Source organism: Fonsecaea erecta, assembly GCF_001651985.1.
Source record: "Fonsecaea erecta strain CBS 125763 chromosome Unknown Scaff2, whole genome shotgun sequence".
Lineage (NCBI taxonomy): Eukaryota > Fungi > Ascomycota > Eurotiomycetes > Chaetothyriales > Herpotrichiellaceae > Fonsecaea > Fonsecaea erecta.
In genome coordinates this window covers 2,889,946-2,908,720 of record NW_017387245.1, presented here as the reverse complement: position 1 = coordinate 2,908,720, position 18,775 = coordinate 2,889,946, and the positions used below count along the sequence as shown (strand labels likewise).

At 54.4% G+C, this 18,775-nt stretch overlaps 6 protein-coding genes across 6 annotated transcripts; 2 read left to right on the top strand and 4 right to left on the bottom strand.

Moving 5' to 3' along the window:
* Window positions 1–405: 405 nt before the first annotated feature.
* Window positions 406–2,094, bottom strand: AYL99_02806 (hypothetical protein; the record flags this gene model as incomplete). Its single annotated transcript, XM_018834322.1, has 1 exon — window positions 406–2,094. One exon carries the CDS (start codon window positions 2,092–2,094, stop codon window positions 406–408), a length of 1,689 nt encoding a protein of 562 aa, XP_018696946.1.
* Window positions 2,095–3,310: 1,216 nt separating this feature from the next.
* AYL99_02805 (hypothetical protein) lies at window positions 3,311–5,360 on the bottom strand (the record flags this gene model as incomplete). Its single annotated transcript, XM_018834321.1, has 4 exons — window positions 3,311–3,811; window positions 3,866–4,286; window positions 4,335–4,485; window positions 4,541–5,360. 4 exons carry the CDS (start codon window positions 5,358–5,360, stop codon window positions 3,311–3,313), a joined length of 1,893 nt encoding a protein of 630 aa, XP_018696945.1.
* A 1,168-nt stretch (window positions 5,361–6,528) lies between these two features.
* Window positions 6,529–8,854, top strand: AYL99_02804 (hypothetical protein; the record flags this gene model as incomplete). The annotated part of the gene is made up of 4 exons (XM_018834320.1): window positions 6,529–6,737; window positions 6,787–7,080; window positions 7,152–7,364; window positions 7,636–8,854. The coding sequence occupies 4 exons, from the start codon at window positions 6,529–6,531 to the stop codon at window positions 8,852–8,854; spliced, it is 1,935 nt and encodes a 644-aa protein (XP_018696944.1).
* A 619-nt stretch (window positions 8,855–9,473) lies between these two features.
* Window positions 9,474–11,992, bottom strand: AYL99_02803 (hypothetical protein; the record flags this gene model as incomplete). Its single annotated transcript, XM_018834319.1, has 3 exons — window positions 9,474–11,162; window positions 11,226–11,810; window positions 11,885–11,992. 3 exons carry the CDS (start codon window positions 11,990–11,992, stop codon window positions 9,474–9,476), a joined length of 2,382 nt encoding a protein of 793 aa, XP_018696943.1.
* Window positions 11,993–14,719: 2,727 nt separating this feature from the next.
* Window positions 14,720–15,868, bottom strand: AYL99_02802 (hypothetical protein; the record flags this gene model as incomplete). Its single annotated transcript, XM_018834318.1, has 1 exon — window positions 14,720–15,868. The coding sequence occupies one exon, from the start codon at window positions 15,866–15,868 to the stop codon at window positions 14,720–14,722; it is 1,149 nt and encodes a 382-aa protein (XP_018696942.1).
* Window positions 15,869–16,327: 459 nt separating this feature from the next.
* AYL99_02801 (hypothetical protein) lies at window positions 16,328–18,101 on the top strand (the record flags this gene model as incomplete). The annotated part of the gene is made up of 2 exons (XM_018834317.1): window positions 16,328–16,561; window positions 16,614–18,101. The coding sequence occupies 2 exons, from the start codon at window positions 16,328–16,330 to the stop codon at window positions 18,099–18,101; spliced, it is 1,722 nt and encodes a 573-aa protein (XP_018696941.1).
* Window positions 18,102–18,775: the final 674 nt, after the last annotated feature.

The window sequence follows — 18,775 nt, the reverse complement described above, 5'->3', positions numbered from 1 at the left end:
GTATTTCGGTGCAAGTTCGTCTCCAGAGGACGCAAGCTACACATTTGAAGTGTAATAAAACTAGCTTCATCGGTCGCTAGCGCCGTAACTGTAATTTACAGGAGCATTCTCGGTGAAAACACGATCTACGCTTGGCGGGATGATGCTTCGCCATAGCCGGTACGGCGGGCCATTTGGTCACGTGATGAAGTTACAGCACAACATCCCATGCTCAGAGACATCAGCCCTGCCCATAGAGTCGACTGATTTCTTTCCAGATTACGGGACCGGTTCACTCAAGGAAAGGTAGAGTCCTCGTCAAGCACGGCGATGCTGGAAAGCTATCGGAGGTCCTGGCCAGAAGTGGAAAACCCCGCAAGCACAGAATGCTCTCGCTTTCGCTTCAAATACTTGGAGAACAGCCGTCTAGACGACCCGTATGTCCGTTCTGCGTTCCGCGACACCCTGAAACTGTCGAGTCCAGTGGCCATCCGCCACCAGCAGTCCAAGTCGTTCGTATGCCACGCCGCCGTTGGCGTAGGGGACCTGCCACAGAACCATAAAAGTCTCTTCGTCGACAACCTGGGCCCAGTAGAGCACAACAACCTTCTCAATCGCCACGGCTTGCTTTGGTGTCATCACATAGTCGGGGAGGAAAACGGGATACTCGATGTAAGGTTCGGAGTGCGTCAGCTTCATCTGCGGCCGGCCTCGTTTCACCACTTCGACCACCTCGACTTGCATGCTGAGAGCCTTGCCGTCAAGGAGAAGATAGCCGGAGTTGATCTTGCCCGTGCCATCTGGCTTTGACGCTGAAACCGCGGCATCTGTGATCACGACATCGACGGTCGACCAGGCAGCTCCATAGTCCATGCGATTTGGACCGTATTCGACCCGGCCGAGCACCGACAGCCATGACCAGCTGGGCGCAATGTACTCCTTGGGTCTGTGGAACGTGTTGGACAGCGCCCAGACAAGCTGGTGGGCCAGTTTGTCCCACCACAGTCCAGCGAGGTATTTCCCTCCTCGGCCCGACTCCACCACTTTCTGGGCGATACCGGACAGTGCGATTGCCCTGTCGGAGACGCGCGTCAGGTCCAGGGAAGAATACCGCTCGGTGATTCTCATCCAGGCAAAGGGCAAAGAATCGCCATTCGGGGTCAGCGAGCGATGATGGACGTCTTTGAAGCGGGCAATGACGTTGGTCCCGCCGCAGAAACAGTCCGCACACGCTTTGCACTCCCAGAGGAGTTCGTCTCTACCGTAATAGACACAACGGGGAGACAAGAGACGCTCTTGCAGGACCCAGCCGCGACGGAGGAGCGGGGGAGAGGCCGGAGACGTCGCGTAGTTTGCACCGAAATCAAGGTGAGTGAAGTGAGGCTGCTGCTGGACTTGGAGAGCTGGGTAGCCAGGCACAGTGTGAGGAGGGAATCGCCTGTCCGACCCTGTTGACCGAAAGCAGCCACCGCGGGAGTCGTTCGAGTCCATCGCTGCAATGTTGAGATAAGACTGACCGTAGATGGTGCACATTTTCTCGGACTGGTCGTCCCAATCTGGCTGGTAGTGTTGGATGATGCACAAGGAGTCGATCCACAGGTAATCGATGCCGAGTTTCCGACAGATTTCTATGGCATCCTGGGCAGTTTTGGGGAGTTGAGACCACGCGATGTCCTCGGTGAGGGAGTCGAGGTTCGTCAGCTCCAAGACGAATGCCTCATCGACGTCCCCCCAGCGGTGGGACAAGGTCGCATACCGAGCCTGTTCGTTCTCTTGGCTGAGATACAGGTGGACTCGGTCTGAGTGAATCCTGAGAACGCGTTTGGGCAAGCGGGGGGGCTCCGGCGCAGCGCATTGATGATGATCATTGCACTGATCCAACCACTGCCGCAGAAAACGATAGCTCTCAATGGAATCAGTCCTGTCGGTCGGTGCACATTTCAACTTCCGCAGGGCCATGCATGACTTTGGCTCAGGTCCTTCTGGGTGGACAAATAGGTTGAAATGTCTCCAAAGCTGTGAGCTCGATCCGCAAGTGTTGCCCGTTCTGATGACCACCCGGCCAGGCTTTTCTCCCGTGCGCATCAACTCGATGGGGATGCTCTGATCTGCCATCGACGCTCCATTTCCTGGGGATACGGCGTGCAGCCACACTCTCTTCACCGGTTCCACGGAGAGCGCGCTGCAGATCGCAGAGCAGATGGGACATCCCCGTTCCGCACTTTTCAGAAACTCGGACAGCTTGAAATTGTTGCCCGGCTTGTTTGAGTGCTGCCTTTGAGGGCATGTTTCAGGGTTGCAATCCTCATGAAGAGTACGACAGGTACAGGGTATATCACCAGCAAAATGCATCTTGTTAGGATGTGAGAGGGAGTAAAAGCATTGACTTACGAGGACTGCGACTTCGAGGAATTTGGGTCTTTTTGTAATCCCAAACTCCTTCGCAACGACGCAAGCATCTTGGACCGACAGCCTTGAGAATGTCCACTGCCACGATTGGACTCAGAGAAGGGCGCAGCGAGACCTAGCCGACAGATATCCCGTGATCTATGCCCCAAGGACCTAGAGCCAGGAGTTCAATAGCCCTGGGCTGGCCCCCATCGCCAGGCTGCGACATTTTGTGGCAGGTGATGTTGTGAAGACTTCGGAAGGGGCTCATCCCGTCCGTCCTAGTACATAGGTTATCAGGACGGGGGGGACTGCCTAGTAGTAAGGGGGCACTGCAATCGTGACCAGGGCTGGCCCTGTAACAGCTTGGAAGCTTGCCGGCGCAAGGTCCGGGAAGAGGTAGAGGTGAGGCTTCCAACGACCAAGGCTGGATAGACGTTTTCCCCACAGACAAATTCCGTCGACCCTAGGTTCCCGCCCTCTGTCACCTGTCAGAGAGGATCCCCTACAGTAGATATGGACAGGGTGGATGGAGGACGAGTGATTGTGGCTCTTTTACGGTTCAGCTCCACAATTAAGGCGGACATCGGCCCCCTGTCTATCACTCAAGGCCCCCAATCGCAGCCTGCCTCAACGAGTACCCCTTGTTCATCAGTGCCAGTTTGACGAATGAGTAACGCACATCGACTCTCAGAAGCTTACTCGTACCATTCGAAGGCTCAACAAACATGGACGTCATTAATGATATCTGGGCTCGGTGGTGTGAGATCCTCACCAATATTACTACAAGCTGTCAGTAAAGGCCCCCCTAAACAATCCCCGTTGGGCCACCACATGACCAAAGTGCAATTCTCTTCTCCTCACCATCTTACATAGTTCATGTACCAGCAGATGCTCACAAAATGGCAAGGTTAACAACATCCAAGAAAGACCAATCTTCCCATCATCCAATTCTCAGACTGGTGGCGCTGCCATTGGCGCTGCCTAGGCTGCCTCCACCATTGCGATCCGAGTGGCCCCCGTTGACGTCGCCAACACCGTTGTGGCTCGATCCGACCATCTGGTATCCGCTGCTGGGAGCCGGAGTCCAGCTCCTCTCTGGGCTGGCCACTTGAGGGGGAAGTCGTCCCGATGCAGGAGGCCATCGTTCGTGGTTCTTCTCGTCATCGACCACCACCACCATCCACACGCCAATATGTCCTGACTGGCCCAGGAGTGGGGTGCAATGAATCCACTTGTTCTTGCCCTGGTCGTCGCCTTTGGTAACCCAGCGAACTTTGGCAGTCACGCCTCGTCCCTCAGCGAACGCCGTAGTCAACTCCTCACGCACTCGGTTGGAACCGCCGATCTTGTTCAAAAAGGGTGATTGTAAGATGCCAGGTAATCGCTGTGACGGGCTCGCAAAAAGAATGCGCAAAGAAGGATATGGTCGCACGAGGAGATACTGCACGGCCAGTCAATCATACGAGCACATCTGCAGGTTCCACAGGCAACTCACGTGTTGATATATGCCACTCAATCTCCCATTGATGCTCGCAATCGATGGCACCATGGTGTCCGGATCCTTGAGCAGCAGTCGAGGCTGATGGTGTGATGAGACACTCTCGATATCGTCCTCGACGATTTCACGGTGCATCTTCCCGCCATGGCGCTTGATGGTATTCAACTCGCCCTGGTTGAGCATCTCGCTCAATTCTCGCAGCTCGTCGTTTTTCTCGGGGTTGGGCTTCTCGGGCTGTGGTGGATCCTCGCCCCGAGCACGCAGATCCAACAACTTTCGGAGGGATTCCATCTCGGAGCAGTCTTTGACAAGGCCACTCACATCGACCTGCGCCCCAATGTGGTACCGGACGACGCCTCGGCTGTCAGACAGCGGAGCCATCATAAACAAATTCACAAAGGGAGATCCGTCTCGCCGGCTGGCTCTCTGTCAGACGTGTCAAACACTGCACAATGTTTGCACTTACTAGTTGAGAAGGACTTCTTGATGCTGTCGGCCTGCTTTGAGGGCTTCTCGGATCCTGCGTAGGCTGTGCGGGTTTGTCATAGGCCCTTGCAGAAACCTGCAATTCCGACCCAGAACATATGACATGCCGTATTGAGTGGTCCGATTGAATTCTGCTTTGCGTCAGCCATGCACACAGGCCCGTCCCACGTCCTTAGGGAGGCATACCTTCCGAAGCGAAGACAATGGGGTTGTCATGCCTCGAGGGATCCGTCAAACAAAACACCTCTGCCAAACCGTCCGAGGCTTCCCGGAGTTGCGGCGAGAGCGACCCGGTTATTCTGGCGGTAATGCTGTTGCTCACGACTTGGATGTACTGATGTGTGATGAACGCAGGCAGCTCCTCCATGGCCAAAATCTCAAAGGCTTTGTGCGCTCTCTCTTCCAATGCCGTGTTTATGGTCGGCTTGACCGGCCTCTGCGTAAACTCATATCCTTCTATGGGGTCCAGGCCTTCACAGATGGCATTGGCATAGTTGATGGCGCGCAGTGATTTCAGGGAATCAAGATAGTGCACGAGCATAGGCACCGACTGAGGTCTGTACATTCCCAGGAAAGATGTGAACTTGAACAAGTAGCTGGGGTCGGCAAAGATGACCTGCAGGTGACCCCTCGAGAACAGTGCCTGTGTCTGAGTCTCCAACGAGAAGACATCGCCTTGGTCCGGCGGAGGAGGAGCAATGAGGTTGAAGGACGCGGGATCGTCTTCGAGGATGGGCTCCAAGCTGTCGCCCTGCTCTATCTGCGCATTCGCTTGTAGCCGAGGCAGCTCTTGTTCCGCACGGCGACCACCGTTGACTTGCCGTAGTTCATTTTCTTCGAGGGGTTCGCGTAGGAGGGCATCGGTGGAGTAGGTCACAGGAAGTTCTTTGGCCTCGGAAACCGCGGTCAGTGCCCTCGAGGCTGGACGGTCGGTGGCATCGTGAGCGACGAGGGGGAGAGAAGCAGAGCCGGGTCTTTCTGCGCTGAGGGAAGAGGTGGCAATCATATCCGACTCGGGGTCACCGGAGGGCCAATGCAATCAGCAAAGTCGGTATTTCTTGGGCCTCTCTGAGAAGACAGGAGGGTGTTTGATCAATGGATCAGGGGGCAACCGCGGGTGTGACCAGTGTTCAATGGCATCGGCTGGAAAAGGCACACAAACACCTCTTGTTGGCGGTGGGAGCTATGAGAAAGCGAGACAGATTGCGGTGAACTAGATGTGACAAAGATCGAAAGAGTAGATCATGGTCGTCTGGTCTCTGAATCTCTGGGGGGTTCACCTGCACCAGCCAAGCCACTGTGCGAAGAGGAGACAGCGAAACCACAGACGTCAAGATGTGGTGGAGGAAGACCGGATCGAGGATGGCCTAATAGTAGCTTTGCCTCAGTTGGGGGATATTTCATGCAGGTACCGCGCGATGATCTTCCGCTGGCAGCATTGGCACCACTGCTAGGGGCCACTGGGGCCCTGGCACCACAACGGGCGCCCGCACCAGCACCGCAGCGGGCCTGAAACATCAGTCAACCAGCGACCAGCTGCCCGGAGCTCCAGAAACGAGGCATCACCAGGCACCAGAGGCAAACTGCCCAAATTTATGGGGAACATGGTTTGTTCTGGTGAGCCTTTCTTTCCCGTCCCAAATCCACCGTCCATGTCTACAGGCACAGAGTACCGAGTATACGCCATGTTCCTCCTACTGGAGAGTGTGCCACTTTCTGTCCATCATCATAACCAACCGCGGTACCTGTGTCTCCAGATTCACCTCCACAGACCTCGTATCCTCTGTCCAGGCTTTAATCTTACTGTCTGCCTACAGGGTCATTGGCGTGGGTGTTTCGGTGAATCCCCGATTCCCCGGATGACGGGATCAATAAGCTCTGGGCCACTGGCCAAGCAGAAAGGAATTAGTCGATTAACTGGGCCATCTTCGAGATATCCACGATCTATCCACTACTCCCCTCGACTTTAAACAATCGAGGGACATCTCCTGCACTGCGAGCAGAAGCTGGGAGACGATCCGGAAGATAGTTAATCCACTCATATGCCCTACTCTTCGCTTCTCTAGCAGCCCGTTCGACTAGGTTGATGTCCCGACGCGGTCATAGTTCTTCTCGCTGCTGACCCTTGGCCTGTCAGCAAAATCCCGCCTTGAAAACACATTATACTTCTAAACATGGAAGACACCGCTCCAGTGTTACCAACATACCTTAGCAAGGTCGTGGATTTCGGGAATGGGGATGCCTATGAGTTGTTGAAACCTCTGGCAACTTATCGGTCTTGTCATGATGGCACCCCCGCTGAAGCACGAATGGTCCTGACTTGCCGGCGCTACAAGGGGAGCTCGCTGACAGAGGACGAGTTTGTTATGAAAATCAAGATCCAGTATGTATGACCCCCTGAGGACGGGGTGAGGCTGACTTCAGGTATTGAGGATACCCGGAGGAGAACGACGACCGAGTAACAGCCCAGAGGTCGGGCCCAGTACCACGACTGCACATGAACTCGAAGCCCTGGAAAAGTTCCGACATACTAACAGTGCCTTCACACCGGTGCTGGTGAATTTCAAAAAGGCAGTCCAGCCTGCCGATGGACCATTACCCGGGGGATATCTCACGTTCCTCGTCATGACAAAGATGCCAGGCGACTCGCTCTTTAATATGTACTACTGGGGGATGCCTACCGAGGAGAGAAACGAGATCTCGCAGGAGTTCCTCGTCGCAATCAAGTAGGTCATTCCACGCACAGGAATAACTCCTCTTGTTCACATTGAAGTCTCGGTCATGCTGATAGTGACAGATGGATCTACGCTCAAGGCATAGAGCCCGTGGACTGTGGGCTGCGGAACATTCTATGGGAGCGAGAGACGAAAAGATGCAGCATCATCGACTTCGAACTCTGGCGTGAAACGGATACGTCGGTGAGTGACGATACAAAGGAACTGCAGAGATGGGGGCTCGCTCGCCAGCCGACTGCCAAAAACCACTGGGAAGCTTGGAATCAGATGTTTCGGTAGATGGTTTGCAGGATGAGAAGATATGTCAGTGGTGTACATACCATGCCATACGACACGACCAGTGGCATCACCACAGAATAATGAATATAAATGAATATAAAGAGACCAGCACCACCAGTGTTAGGAATGAAGTCGAGATGAGTGACGTCATGGCTAATGTCAACGCGTCTGAAGACTACACGCGACAATGAACCTACAAGTCCCTGTCAATTCACTTCTCTATACGATAATCTACACATATAAAATACTCACATCTCTACGCTCCAGGGCTCTGATCTTTTGCCAAGGTCCAAGCCTGGCTTATGACCGAGTCGTGTGCCCTGGGACTCCGCTGGGTGGTGGTGGGATGGATCCCGGCGTCGACTTCGAGGCCGAGCGCCTTGCGAACCTGCGAGAGAAGCAAAAACTGCTCGAGTCACTCAACCTGCTCACCTCGAATGCGAGAAGGACGGGAGAGAAGCGTGGAGGGCCGGTCAAGAAGCCGTCCGCAAAGAGGCGGAGAAGGGACGCCAGTCCCAGCCCTCCCCTGAAGCCCCGCCCTTCAAGGACATCTGCCCGAATCGCTGCGGCGGGAGGGCGTGTATCTTACTCCGAGGAAACAAAGGACACTGTCGATATAGACAGCACGGCCGTGGACGGCTCATCACGACGACGAACGAGGAACAGAAGCAATCGCAAGGTTCAAACCTCTGACCACCATTCCCCTCGAAAACCTAGCCAACCCGAACCCAAGTCTTCACTCTCAAAGTCCCTCACACCCCCTCTCCCCACCAATCTACCCTCTCTGATAGAGTACTACAACTCATGGACACCTTCGGCGCCCCCACCCACCGAGGACCCAGAAACACACAGCTACGTGTTCGCGTCACACCCGGCGTTCCGACCCAACAAGTCACCGCTGGCGATCCTGCAGGAGGGCGCGTTCGGGGGCAGTTTCTTCGCGCCGTGGCGCAGCCGCACACTGGCGGGGGTGACACTGGTCGACGACTACCTGGCCACGCTGCCGGCGGCGTGGCGCGCGCAGCTGCTCCCGCCCGAGAAGTACCTCACGGCGCCGCGCTACGACGCCGCGCTCAACCGCCACGGCCGCGCCTGCGGCCAGACGCTGGCCCAGTGGGAGGACGCCGGCTGGATCGACTTCCGCCACGACCCGCGCGGCTGGTTCGAGTGGTACATCCGCTTCTGGCTCGGACGGCGCCTCGACGACGGCGAGGACGAGAGGCAGGTGGGCCGTTGGTTAAGGTGCGTCGGCCCCCGGGGCCGGTGGAAGAGGATGTTGTTGAAAAAGTATGTCGAGATGGGGGTGCGGAGTGTCTTTGATGATGGTGACGATGATGACGACGGTGACGGTGACGACCAACACGAGCGGCAAGTCAGTCCTGTCATGCACCAGACCTGTCTGCAGTGGGGGTATCAGGTCACGCAAGAGGATTTGGACGAGGCGTGGCGGGAGGTGAGAGGAGGAGGACGGGGAAGAGAAAGCTAGATCAACTCATACGTATGTAGTTGAACTATGTATGCACGTATATGGCACCACCCAGCTTGATCGAAGCGTGCCAACACCAAGCAGCATACTGGTTTATTCGATCGTGGAGACAATGAATGCGTGGGAAATCGACTGAGGCGGAAAATATTTTCTTCATTCGGAGACTCGACTACATAAGACACTCCCGCTAATTGCGCTTTCATCTACCTGTTTGCCTGCTAACTAACACGTAACCTAGACTAAATGCTTCTCCAGAATGGCCGTAGCGGAGAAGGCGCTCTACCTCCCAATTAACCACTCTCGCCCAAGGGTATCGAATGCCAAAAAGAAAAAGAAAACAAAGAAACGCCGAAGTGGAATGGGATCCTCCATGTCGCCTGCGGCCCTCCCCCAATGGTCATGCTCTATATATGTTGCGAATGAGATTCGTGTCATTATAAGCCCCCCTCTTACTCAAAAACAAATCCCACATGTCATGTTTCACCCCCCTCTTGCGTTGTCGTATCATTAAGTGATGCCACTTCAGGGCTGAGGGTTGTGGACTGTCTATTGTGATTTCTGGGGTGTCGGGCAAATGTAAGCTCTTCCCCCCTTTGGTGGTCTTGCTCTTCTGCAAGTTTTATGCTGTGATGGCGGTCGGGCTGGGCGCAGTCATCGGTCTTTGGGCCAAAATCATGTCCCAGGTCTGTGTGTTGAAGTGCACGTACGGCAGTTCCAAGTCTGGATCGTATCGGTCACTCTTGATGATGTTGATGTGGGGCACGGCGCCTCGAAGAACGAGAGAGTGAGGCCGGTGCCTCATTGTGGTGGACGCCAGATCAGATCGGTTGTCGTTTCGTCGTTTGATGGTGCCAGTAGACTTGAGAATTTCTTCGAGTGTGCATGCCGCGTTACCTGCCGGTGTGATTGGAGCAACGTCGCTGTCCTCGTGGCCACCGGACGAGGCGCTGCTGACGGAAGAGTGGGAAGATTCACGAGACATGCTCGGCGGCGTTGTAGCTGAGCCCTCCGATGATGGGAGTGGAGCTAAGTCCTCTGTGTCGTTGGCGGCCATTTCATGGACGATGTCACCCTGAAGCTCTTGGGGTTCTTGCTGGTCCTCTTTGATAACCGGCTCAGGTTCTGCGGTCAGCTCGGCCGCAGGAGAGCCAGAGGCCCCGCGAGCAACTTCATTCAGACCGTTACCGTAGCCTTCTACGTAGATCTCACAGAACGAAGGCCGTTTCGACGGCATCTCATCCCGGCTGGTCTGGCCCCCCCGAGATATCAATCTCCTGAGCGAGGTCGACCGGGAGGCTGGCGGTGTTTTGATCGACAAGGACGACATCAAAGACCCTGGTAGATTCGCAGGGAGCGTACGCCGACGGATCTTGGCCGATCTCCCTCTCGTCAGTGGCTCACCCAGGGAGGAAGACGACACATTAGTATGTGAGTAGCGATTATCAGGAGCCAGCTGAGACGGCTTCTTGTTCAGGGTGCGGACTTGAGGGAGAGGTGTTTCTTGCCACGGCTTTTGTTTTGGAGGCTGACAACAAAGGGAATATGTTAGGTTGGAAGTGTTGCGGACTTCCTTTGGGGGCTGTGCGATGGAATGGAAAGTTTGGAGGACGGCATACACCAGGATCCATCTCACTTTGCGACCTTCCATGGCAGAGAGTCCCTCAAGATCGTCGTCGACGGTCATCTCCTCGAACTCGGAGTACTTTCGAACTAAGGGACAGTCCATGACCAATAGATCTCGGTTGGAGGCACCAATCAAAGCGCGTTTGTCATGCGCTTTTCGTGATTCCCTGAGTGCTCTGCGTTTTTGGATTGGGTTCCAAGACATTCTTCGCTGAAGCTTGGAGCGTGGGCCTGAGCTGGCTTCCAAGGGCTCCGGCAACAGAGGCAGTGGCTGAGCAAGGGGCTCGTACGAGTGCTTTTTGTCGAAAACTTGGATGTTCTGGAGAGTACAAACACCACCAGTCTTGGAGATGTCCTTTTCTACCATATCAACCGTGGATTCAGGATCAACCAGGTGCTGATAGAGGTTCCGGAAATCCGAGAACATAGTTGAGTATATGGTTTGCTGGACAACCTCTTCTTCGAAATTATTAGGCGGCCAAGAACCATAACGCTCATGGTAGAATGATTTGAGGAAGGCGCGGAATTTGTTGAGATGATCTCTCGCTGGCTGGGGCAGGCCGAGGAAGCTTCCTGAAACGTCGTTCTCAAAGAAGGTCACGACGGATTTGTTGACCCTGTCCAGTCGAATGTCCATCTCCAGCCTGGCACGATTGATGAGAGTCTTGGATTTGGCGCTCAACCCCTGATGATTGGTTAGTTTGCATTGGGTGGGAAAGGAATGCACAAAGGCAGCATGTGGACTTACTGCATACTCAATGCTTGATCGAAGGCCACGGTGACTCATTCCCACACAATGGGCAAATGCGTCCACCCAAAGATCCTCAACCTGGAGAGCCTCGGCCAAGGAGAGAGCTGCCAAAGCATGATCAACACACTCTCGGAAGTCCAGATATCTCTGATTCTCCGCAAAGGACAGCACTTCGACCTTATTCTGAGAGCTGTCGTCAGGTCGGTAGACATCGACCCTTTTCTTCAGCGCCGCCAAAGCCGATCCAAGCGTCCGGCCAGCCAGCGGTCGGTTGTAGAGCCACGCAAAGAAGTTCCGGGTCGTAATGTGATGGTTGAAGATATCCTCAAGGCTTGCCCCATGAGGTGCTGGGATGTACAGTTCTTGCACCGACTCCTGGGGGTCACATCCCGAGCAGTTGGGGAGGACACACTGCACTGCCGCATGAATCGAGTTCCTCACCACGCAGCGGTCCACCAAAGATTCGAATCCTCTGACATTGAGGAAGGCGGTGTGAACTCGAAAGGCAGGGCCACGACTGGACTGACCCGGTTCCCGCAAGTAGACAAGACAGTCGCCTGTTGGCCAGCATAGCTCCGGCTCCTGGAGAGTTTGACCTGTGAGTGTCTCGCGAGAGGATGAACTGGGGTTGTGCTTTAGAGTGAGTGAGCACATACATGAAAAAGATTGACCCAGTCCGTCGTCACTCGAGCTCGTCCATCCCATCGCCTCAGCCCTGCTGAGCGAATATCATCACGCGTCACGCGACCCTGAATGCGTCTCATGGTTGGGAGGTGACCGGTGCAAATGAACAGAGATTAGAGCTATAAGGCTGTTGTGCAATCGTATGTAGGTCTCATCCCTGCCGAAAGCAGAGGGATGAAAGGGGTACTATGTACAGGGATGGGGCGGGTAAGAAGTAAGTAGGGATGAAGGATATGTCTCAATGCTGGGAGGGCAGAGCAGAGTTGATAGCGTCGCTCAGAGTAACACGTAAAACGCAGCTTGGCGGTGAAGACGAATCTCGACTCAATCCCCCCCTCTGCGTTGGAGAGGGGATTTTGATGTTCAATTGCGCACGAGGCTTGAGTTCCAGCAGCTGGGAGTTTGACAGTAAAGGGCAATGAGCGACGAAGCGGGGTTGGATAGCGACAGGGCGACCAAGGACGAGAGAGCAGGAGACGGGATGGACAAGCCCATAAAGTTTCTTTCCGCCACAACAACCCAGTAAGCTTGTCGTTGGCCGTTGGAGAGCTTGAACAAAGATCACACCCAAGCTCCCAAGGTGTTTCTGGAGGGGGAGGAAAGTTAAGGACGCAGTCGTGGTGGCTTGTTTTTGGCATTGAACCCTTCCGCGTAGGTCACCGTCATGGATGTGAAAGGTGGAGTTTTGGGCTTGTCCGGCTTGTCGCTTTGGCCAGCCACTGAGGGGCCAGTGCCTGTCGGAGCTCAAGCAGGCGCTATGCCCGGGGGAGAATTGGGGGGTCTTGGTGGGGGTGTCCTGACGTGAAGAAGCCTCCACTGTTGGATCGGGGCTCGCGATCGTCCCGAGCTCAAAGTCCGTCCAGTGTAGATCCAACCTGTGCTTTTAGTTAAAAGGCACCCATGGCTGTTGTTTAAGCTATCACCTAGGCCTGGTGTTGGACCTCGTGCGTCTCGCCAAAAGAGTCCGACCAACGGGGAGCTTCCCAAGCTCAAATTGTTCCCTGAGCCCCCGGCGCCATCCCCATCCCCCAAAGGTATCCCGCTGCAACTGCGAACAAGGATACCCTTTTCTCATGCATCTGCGACAAACTGCATTCCCCTTGCTGACCGTCCCCTCTTACCGCCCTTGTTGCATTGTCTTTTCGGTCTGTCGCTTCCTATCTCGGCTCTCTAGCCTGCAAGCAGGGCTCAAAAAGGCCTCAATTTCTGGGACAAAGTAGGCTGATGCGCCGACCTTTGACGAAATTCAGATTAGCTCACTCGCTTAGTCTCAAGCAACCAGCGCATCACTGCCTGATTCAACACTCTCAACCTCCCTCGAAGAGCAACGACAATTGCCACCTCACCTGGCCGCTGGTCATCCTTCCCGTCTCTGACAACGATCAGCGTTCACCTTCCCCTGCCTACTGGTCCCCAGTGTCCTGATTCCGTCGCTTGCCGCCTCGTGTCCATCCCTAACCGCAGTTCCGAAACTCGGCACACAGCAAACACGGGCACCGTTTCTCGCGCGTTGAGGACCGATCGGACTGCTGGGTTGGAATTACAAAGGCGAGGCAGACGTCACAAAAAAGTATAATTATAGTAGGCTTCTGCTACACCCTCAAGCAGCAATCCAGTTTCGCCGTGCAGCAGGCCAAGAGCGTCTGATACTTCTTGGGACGCAAGGCAGCATGACACCGGAATAATGCAGTGTGAGTACAGTAGCAGAAAAACTGGTTCCCTCCACCCCCTATGGCTGCGTTTTGCTCTGCCACCAGTTCGTGCTTTGTCCGATGGCTGCTCGCTACATGATCCTTGCGGTTGACTAGGACGGGGGTGTGGTGCGACATAGACGAGGGTGCTGGGGCTCACTAGGCTCACTAGGCTGTCCCTTCCCCTACAATTTCAGGGCCTCCAGAAGCGCCAAAGCCTATCCCCATGTCCCGGAAACTTATCAATTGGGTTCCACTGCCTTGGACCACGGAATTGCTTGCAGTGCTAGCCACATAGTTTTTGAGAGTATGTACACGTTGCTTACCCCGTCTTGAGAGCACTCGTACGAGTAGCACCAGTAGTGTCCACGTTGTTATGTCAAACGAGCTCGGTAGGATTGAAGTGGATGAGCTGTCAGGTTGAGTTGTTGTCAGAGCGACACAGTACGTAAAACAAGGAGGATACTGAAATATCAATATGGCCGGATCTTCAGCTGGAGACCGTGCCTGAACGCGTTGACTGGCTGGGAACGAAGGGGAAAAGATTAGAATGTTTAATATCAAGGAGAATTGCGCTTAAGTGTCGTGTTAGCACGACATACTTTTCAACTGGGCTCAGATAAACGGGGAGCCCCTGTCAAAAGCTCATTCAGGGCATGGCCCGACCCTTCCCCACTGCCATCGACACGGCGGTCAACGTTCGCCATCCCGGCCGGAGCATTTTCTGTCAAGTCAAGCTGCAGCTCGTGCTCTGAGGTACAGCAGAAAGAGGGAAGAAGAATGTCGATCGGTCATGTTGGGTAGTCGAGTCGAGTGATAGATACGCCACCTGCAGTTTGACATTTTGGGAGCTCATGGAAGATGCCGTGTTGCTAGAAGCATGGGCGCCAGGAACGAGGCTTGCATTAGGCTGCGACACTTGGTCGCTGTCCCTGCCTTCGGGATTCATGTGGCGCCATCTTTAAAGCCCGAGGAATGAGCTCAGCCCTAGAATCTTTTTTCTAGATTCGGGAAGCTCGCCGATCAGGGAGGCTGTGAGGCTGCCAAAGTCGGCACACCGATGCTCCCGAAACGGACGGCGAGGCCACTTAATATCGTATGATTGCATTGTCGGGATCAGACTTCAACAAGCACTCGAACCTCACCGTCCATCCAGTCAACCACTCCAGCGCTCAACAGCGCAACCATCCACTCTCCATCCTCAACCACTGTTACCAGACCATCTGTGAGCCACACCTTGACGATTGGACGGCTCTGCACGCCAGGGGCATCTCCCGTTCTCGCCGGCAATGTGTACCTTTTCTCCACTTCGACGAGTAGAGCTGACAGGCTAGGAGCTGCGTCTGGCGTCAAGCTAAACCGTGGTATCACCCGTCTCAGCGCTCCACCAGTATTTGACACCACGTTGACGTGGAGGAGAATTGATTGCTTGAAAGTCGTGGTCGGCTGTGACATATGTGGCGACAAGCTCGGGACGTCTTGTTGCTCTGGTATCGGTGGATGTACTTCAATCGCTTGGTCCGGATAATTTGCCTCAGGAGCCTTGCCATCAGACATGATAGACTCGTCCACAGCTACTGGCGAATGCTCCTCGCCCGATTCTTTTGCTGACCCTTGTTTCCTAGTCGCGGCGGCATAGATGCGCTGGCGCTCGTTGGTGACCATTTTCCTCATAAGCGGCATCATTAGCTTTATGATGGTCTGGCTGTCCTGAGGCCAGAAGACGGTTCTTTGAGGTGCTCCAGGAATGCCCCCTCCCACCCCAGGTGCGAAATACTTCTCCCCATAGCCGTGGGCGGAGAGGAACTCATCAACACAATTCCACAAGTTTAACTTGGCCAGTTCCGAGCCCCCTGCATTTTTCTTGGGTGCTACAACTGCTCTTCGCTCAGGGTGTGCCTCGTCCAGCATGAATGCCTTGGCAGCAGATTGAAGCCGTAAGAAGTTCTCAGGAGCCAGCTCCAAAGATGCAAAGACTTTCCCAAGCGATGGCCTGCTGTGTTTCCTACTCTTCGTCGAAGGTTCTCGGAACAAGACAGATGCAGAACTTTGGAGGTGCGGAGGACTCGACGCAGCTGCGGGATCAGGAGCGTCTCCAACGCCGTCTTCGTCTAGTGTAGGAACGTGTTCAATGACATTATGGTCATCCCGCTTTCGTTTTCCCAGTGACGACGGGTCGCGAATCTGTGCGTCGGCCGCTGCAGTTGCTGCTTGTACAAGACCTGCGAATTGAATATCATCGGGATAGTCGGATGTGTCTGCCATGAGTTAGACTTCCACAGCAGCTCCTGGCCGCTCAGCCAGGGCCTACCGGCCTGCTGCGGCTCGGTGCGTATGTGTTCGAGATGGGATAGAGAGTCAACATGCGGCGAGCCCGATCGCATTTGGTAGGGCGCGGCAAGATGTTTGTTAAGCAAACAAATTCGCCCAGCAAAATGCGGAGGAATATCTGCGCGTGAAGGGAATATACTTTGCACTAGTACCATTCGCATTGCTTCCGGCTCGCCGGCTCGCGAGTTGGTGCCAAGCCCGGTCAAAAGAACTTCCGGCCCGCTGATCGATGACAACAACATCTCCCAGCTCTCCTGAACAGAGTCGACCATGTACGTCTTTTTTGGCTGCTATACAGGCTTCTAGATATGTGTGAGGTCTGGGAGGTCCATCTTTGATTAAGTCGTTGTCTTGGGAAAATAAATACTTGTGCTATTGTCGGCTGCTTCAACAATGTTTAAGGCCACCAAGCTCCAAGTTGCCACGTACCTGCTTGGTGTCTGTCCCTTTTCTATCGCGTTTCTTGTCTTTCTCAATTCTTCGGTCTCGTTTGTTATTACGGATCTAATTGGCAAAGAGGATGGCGTTGGTGATGCCGTTGGCACTCTGGGGTTTGCCGATGAGCTGGTGGCATTGGTAGCGTGTCCGCTATGGGGCTTACTCTCTGATCGAATGGGTCTACGCCTTGTAAGACTCTCTCTCTGGCACTGTCACGAGCCGCAAAACTGATCCATGACAGGTCTGTGTTGCAGGCTACCTGATCATTTGCTTGGCTCTGGTTTTGTTCGTCCAGGCAAAAAATGTCTATCCTGAGCTGCTGCTGGCCAGGTTATTCTTCAGCCTCGGGGGTGCTGCGGCCTCCACCATGGTCACCGCGATTCTGCCTGCTGTCGCAACATCGTCAATAAACTACCCACCCGAGAACCAGCGTGCCGGCGTCGTTGCTGGCGGCAACGGCCATGCTTCCAGTCCGTCAATTGAGTCAGAGGTGACGATCACACCCGCAAGATTCGTGTCGACATCCTCGCAACGCAAAAGCAAAGTTGATTCGATAGCAGCTGACTCAGATATTGCCGGCTCGACGAGTCGGGTTGCCGGATTTGTGGGCATGTTCACCGGTTGTGGTGCCCTCATCGCCCTGACTCTTTTCTTGCCTCTTCCGGCTAAGTTTCAGTATGCAGGTGTCGGGGAGAAGGCTGCCCTGAAAGATAGTTTCTATATCGTGGCTGTTGTGGCTTTTCTGCTGGCTATTTGGTGCTTCTTTGGTCTTCGACGTCTACATAGTGACGCTGAAGACTATCCCCCGAGGCCACCAATCCCTCAGGACAAAAAGGGACTTTCACGCTTCACCGAGACACTCACTCAGATGTCGAACAACTTTCAAATTGCTCTCATGGCAGGATTTCATCGCTCCGAGATAGCCATTGGGTACCTTGGAGGTTTCGTGGCCCGCGCTTCTTCCGTCGGCATTTCTCTTTTCATCCCCCTGCTTGTCAACGCAACCTTCCTCTCATCCGGCCTATGTGTGGAACCGTCCTCCAGTAATGATCCAACTGGTCTTCCGGACATCAAGAGAAAGTGTCCTCGAGCTTATGTGGTTGCCGCAGAACTCACGGGCGTCACGGAATTGGTGGCACTTGTCTTTGCTCCTGTGTTTGGCTACTGGGCCGCGAGAGCAACGAGAAAAGAGATTCCTCTCCTTGTCGCTTCGATGGCAGGAATTATTGGATACCCCTTGTTCGCAAACGAATTCGATCCTGATGACAGAAACACATCGCGAAGGGCGATAGCATTTATCGCTGCTTGCCTTATTGGAATCAGCCAGATCGGAGCTATCGTCTGCAGCCTGGGTACGCTGAGCAAGGGGATACTTCAGAAAGAAGCAAACAGTGCGCCCACCCTCTCCGAGCACAACGATTCAGGGGTGGCCACCAACCTCGATGAAGAGAGCCCTCTTCTGACAGCCACTCAACAAGCAACGGGAGAAACGCCGTTGTCGGCGTTGAAGGGCTCCGTTGCCGGTGTGTATTCGCTTTACGGAGGTGCTGCGATCCTGATCCTGACCAAGATCGGGGGCCTGCTGTTCGATAAAGTCTCTTTGGCGGGCCCATTCTACATCATGGCGATTTTCAACGCAATTTTGATGGTGGCGTGTTTGATCTCGAATCTTTGGAACAGTAAGGAACCGGCGACACAGCCAGAACCGGGAGAACTAGGCGCAGGCTAGTCATGACAATTCTGTCGAGTTCGCCTCGCATTCCAGTGCGAACTTCCTCAATTCAACTGTGGCGAACCCGCACTCTATGGCGCCGATATCAATCAGTGATTCTCAGAGTTGAACGACCAGTGCGAGAGGAGCCAGCTCGAAGGATGTACGGCCGGCAAAACCGCCAATTACGTTGATATACCAACACTAGCCTCGAAGGTGTTCCGGTCTCTCCTCTCCCGACAAGCAACCTCCAAAATCCCTGCGGACGTCTCAAGCTTTCCTGACCACGTTCACAGATTTCTCCGTTCCAGTTCCCTCAACCTCATGTGATACAAAACAAGACTCCTCGCGGCAAAATGTTAACGCATTTGTTCAGTTCCTGCTTCGCCGACTTAGAGTTAAGCCTACGGGCTCTTCACATCGTTCCAGTCATACTTCAAAGATGGTTGAACTACGACGTCTCGAGACTCTCTGTCTCTGCATACGGCCAGATTGCGGCATGCTGTTCACCTTGCTTGTGTGCCTCTACTTTGTTACTTGTTACCTGGGACATCGGCGTATGTCATGCTGAGTATTCCAACTCCAGTTCGTCGGACCTAAGAGCTGTTCTTCATGTACAACATGGATTGCACGGTCAAAACTACCGCTGGCCAAACAACGGCGACAACAGCCGTCACCTCTCACCGGCCAAT